At 42.7% G+C, this 4,186-nt stretch overlaps 1 protein-coding gene across 2 annotated transcripts; it reads right to left on the bottom strand.

The window, feature by feature from the left end:
• Window positions 1-399: 399 nt before the first annotated feature.
• Window positions 400-3,866, bottom strand: LOC147604178 (uncharacterized). Of its 2 annotated transcripts, XR_015265405.1 has the most exons (9): window positions 3,709-3,866; window positions 2,284-2,362; window positions 2,083-2,162; window positions 1,931-1,997; window positions 1,765-1,815; window positions 1,362-1,658; window positions 1,062-1,257; window positions 758-906; window positions 400-548 (listed from the first exon to the last, which is right to left on the bottom strand). XR_015265405.1 is itself a non-coding variant. In XM_086795233.1 (8 exons), exons 1-7 carry the CDS (start codon window positions 3,827-3,829, stop codon window positions 1,062-1,064), a joined length of 891 nt encoding a protein of 296 aa, XP_086651359.1. In that variant the 5' UTR covers window positions 3,830-3,866; the 3' UTR covers window positions 400-906. The 2 variants fall into 2 exon arrangements, 1 of the variants encoding a protein (XP_086651359.1); XM_086795233.1 differs by having other exon boundaries at window positions 400-906.
• Window positions 3,867-4,186: the final 320 nt, after the last annotated feature.

The following is a 4,186-nucleotide window of genomic DNA, read 5'->3' on the forward strand; positions in this document are numbered from 1 at the left end:
CATGAGGTCCACTTGAAGCTGCCACCACGCTCTCAAGGTGTAGCTGTAAGGCTTAGTAGAATTGAGAGTTTACACGTACCATATTTGGTTTTATAAATTAAAATAGGCAACCTTCCCTCTCAAGTCCTCCGAAGGCAACGACCACATATAAGCATGAAATGAGAGACAACCTTCCCTCTCAAGTTGTCGGAAGGCAACCACCACGTATGAGCATGGAATGAGACAGCATGACTGCAACCCCAATAAAGTAACACCACGTTCAAACTAGAGCAAAACACAGACACCTACTACATATGCCATGTTGAAAATGCAGCCTTACTTTTGTAATGAGTTATTTTCATACCAACGTCAATGACTAATGACTAGCACGGCTGTGATTTAGCCTCCCAGCACTTGAAGGACACAAAGCTCAAAACCACATTGATTAACTGCTCCAAGTATCACACACTACCATCATCAGCAGGTAAAAACAGGGCCCCTGCCCACCATCATCATCATCATCATCATCATCAATTGGCCACCACAGCTACCAGCACGGCCCCACAACACTACCACAGCCCAGTGCATGATGCAATAAGTTAGGGAAAAACATAGTAATTTGAGGTTCCTCTACAACAACACTTATAAAACAGCTTATAAGAAAACCTAAACGCGAATCCAGTTGCTTGATGATGGGAGCGGTTTTTTGCTGGTGAAATCTAAACCTCCATACAATTGCTAGAAAATGCAAAGCTAAAGTTTGGGTGATAAAACTAACCAAGTAAAGAACATTCAGCATTTTGCTTGGCACTGTGCATATGTTTGCTGCCAGCCAGCTGCCAGCTGCTAACAGGAGCAACACTACTATAGCATATAAGACGAAGTACCACTTGTCTGACAGAAGGGCAGTGAGGAAGCACTCCATTCCTGGATAAAAGGCCAACGATCTTGAAGAAAATGTCCAATGCCATTAAAAAAAATGCAAAAAAAAAAAATCACAAAATCCATGTATTGCAATGGCATGGTAGTACTAGAATTAAATTGCCTACGTTAAATGAGCAATCTGCAAAAAAAACACGCACCTAATCATCAGAATTGTGTGAGGGACTCCGGGAGCGTGAATGGGGAGATCGGCTCCTGCTAAGACTCCTACTCAGGCCACGGTCAAGGGATGGGCTTCTCCCAGTGGTCCGTGGAGCCAGGGAGAGGTTGCGAGCCCTATCTGGGGAAGGACTACGAACAGGAGACAGACTCCTTTCCCTAGATGAGCCACCACCTCTGCACGTTTGACAATGAAGTAGATCAGTGGTCCATGACGGAAACTCTGTTGAGCTATGAAACGTGATGATAAAACTTTTTAAAATGCCAACTTCTGAAGGTACCTTTTGTCATATGGAGACTCCTCTCGACTGTAGGATTTGCGTCTTGGACGGTCTTCAACGTCTCTGCGGCTTCGAACTGGGCTGCGGCTCCTGGTGGGGCTGCGGTTAAAACTTCGACTGCGGATCCGAACTGGGCTGCGGCTCCTGGTGGGGCTGCGGCTAAAACTCCGACTGCGACTCCGCCTACGCCTTCGAGACGAGTATCTGTCATCCTCACGGTACCGATCTCTGCTATATCGATCCCGACTACGGCTGCGGCTGCGGTGCCGATAGTCTCGGTAATATTCATCTCGGGGCCTGCAATATAACGTATTAAAATATTGTAAACACAATGGCAAATATTCTAATTGATAACTGTAGTGAGTCAAGAATATTGAGAAAATCTACAGTCGATTATCTTTACCTGGATTTTCTTGGGCTCTTATATGCTGAGTCAGAAATCCGGCCTTGTTGACTTCACCACAAACAAGAAAATGGAGCACATGTTATTATATGATTATAACATGACTCTAAACATGAAAAAACAATATAGTAAGGCATTATCCTCATTTGAGAAGAAAGATGCTCACATTGATTCGGCATTTGGACCATACTTGGCAAATTGCACCATAATTTCTCTCCCATCAACAGTCTTGCCTACATCAGACAAGCGGCACATTGAACTACATATGCCTTGATTACCGGCATAAAATTCAAAACACGGCCGATTAAACTAACTTACCATCTAGGCGATCAACTGCCTTTCGAGCTTCATCCACATGTTTGTAACGGACAAATGCGAAACCTCGAGAGTCACCAGTCCTGAGAGTATTTGAAGTAACAAGTTTTAGTCGTCAAAGGCCAAAAATAAGACTTGTACTGCAAGGACAATATTTTCAATAAATTATAGCTGAAAAGCTGAAAAAGTTGCAAAGAGACAAACCTCCTATCCCGAGGTATAAAGATATCAACAACCTTGCCGTATCGGTCAAACAGGGGGAAAAGGTCATCCGCACTGGTTCCTAAAAAAACAGCAGTCCCAATATCAAGAGACTCTCGAAGGCAACAATTTCAAACAATTCTATGATGCAATATAACAACAAATGGGTCAACATCAAATGCAAGAGAAACTACAAGTGCATGAGAAGGTAGGGCAGCTTAGTAGCGACATCTTCCCTGTTGTTGTTTATGGTGGATGCATCGAGAAATACCATACATTTTCAAAGGAGAAACTGGCTTGATCTCTTTGAAAATCTTTGCACACCTATAATCAATAAGGTATGCTTTCGACTTTGTATTCAAGATGCTTCTGCTTCTACTGCCACCATTAAAAACCCTAGCACAGCCATCTGCTTTTTTCCTTTCTTCGTAGGTCGTGATAGCCAGATGTGTGTATGGGCATATATGTATGTAAACATGTATGCGTAAGAACATGTAATTTTTATTATGTGTATGCATACGTAATTAAAATTTAAAATTTGTATGTCTCGCATGTAACGTTGATGTGTATGTTACTTAATGTAACATACACAGGCACACACATTGCTCGATTTTTGAAAAGATGGTATACATGGTGATAGATTCTAATATTCAAGGCATCAAACCTAAACTAAGAGATACTGCAAAAGGGAAACCCTTAACTGGTTGCTGGACGTAAACATCCAAAGATAAAGCAGATATCTGATCTATGGCAGAGAAATCATAGGAGACAAACCATAGAAATGAAATCGAAGAGAAGATGATGAACCCTAGAAATCATATCCACGCTTACATGATCTATGGAAGAGAAAATCGAAGCGCAGGTTATGCAGAAAATAAGCCCTAAGTGCTGTTTCACCAACACTTTGTTAGATAGAGTGCAACATAGGGCATGGATATGTGATATGTAACTTTCACGAATACTAGAGCACAAGAAAAGCTAAAAAACAAAGCCAAAATTGACATGAATTTTTGCAGACAATACCCAATCGATAGACGAAGACACATTCTAACCTACCATACGATCGAAACCCTACTATAGATAAAAGGCATCTCCACATGAACCCAAACCTAACATGAAGAAAAGCCTGTTCCACATGAGAAAAACCCTAAAAATTTCTGAAGCAAACTCTCAGCCTACATCTAAACAGAAATCCGCACAAAACAAAACCCTGATCAACAGAAATCGACATGATAAAAGCACCCGACATAAAGGAAAAGCCTTAATCTGCAAACATAAACCCTAATCGGCAACATAAATCTGTATAGGAATAAATATCCACAGAGCGAAAGCGAACCCTAATTCAACATGGATTTCCACAAAGGGAAACCCTAACTGATAGGAGCAAACCCTAATCAACCGGGGGGCGGGAGCGAGTAAAAAACTTACGGAAGGTGATGTTGAGGACGAGGAGGGAGTACGTGTCACTGATGTCCGGGGGTCCAGAGCGCCCGAAGTGCGACATGATTTCTGATCTCTCTGTTTGTGTTCTTACAACAAGAATGATCATGACGATGCCCTTTTGTTGGCTATACTTGGAGGTTTCACACGCATCCGCGGACAGAATCCCACACCCGGTCTCTCTAAGAGGCTGTTCTCACGACGTGGTTCCACAGACACACGTCACATGCCACAATAGGGCAGATACGGGTTTCATCTCATCAGAGAAGCATAATGCATTGGTTGAGATAGAGGAGCATTATCTTTCCAGGTGTCCCGTATACTATGACAGAGGGAGTTATTCTTCCGGGTGGGCATGGACGAGAGGAGACTCCCCGCCCATGAGGATGGGGGCGGTGGAGATCTTCCCCTTTTGTTGGGATTCTCATTGTTTTGCAGGATCAACACAATACAAAGCACTGAATTG

Source organism: Cibotium barometz, chromosome 62 (assembly GCF_041138505.1).
Source record: "Cibotium barometz isolate CiBa-2024 chromosome 62, ASM4113850v1, whole genome shotgun sequence".
NCBI lineage: Eukaryota > Viridiplantae > Streptophyta > Polypodiopsida > Cyatheales > Cibotiaceae > Cibotium > Cibotium barometz.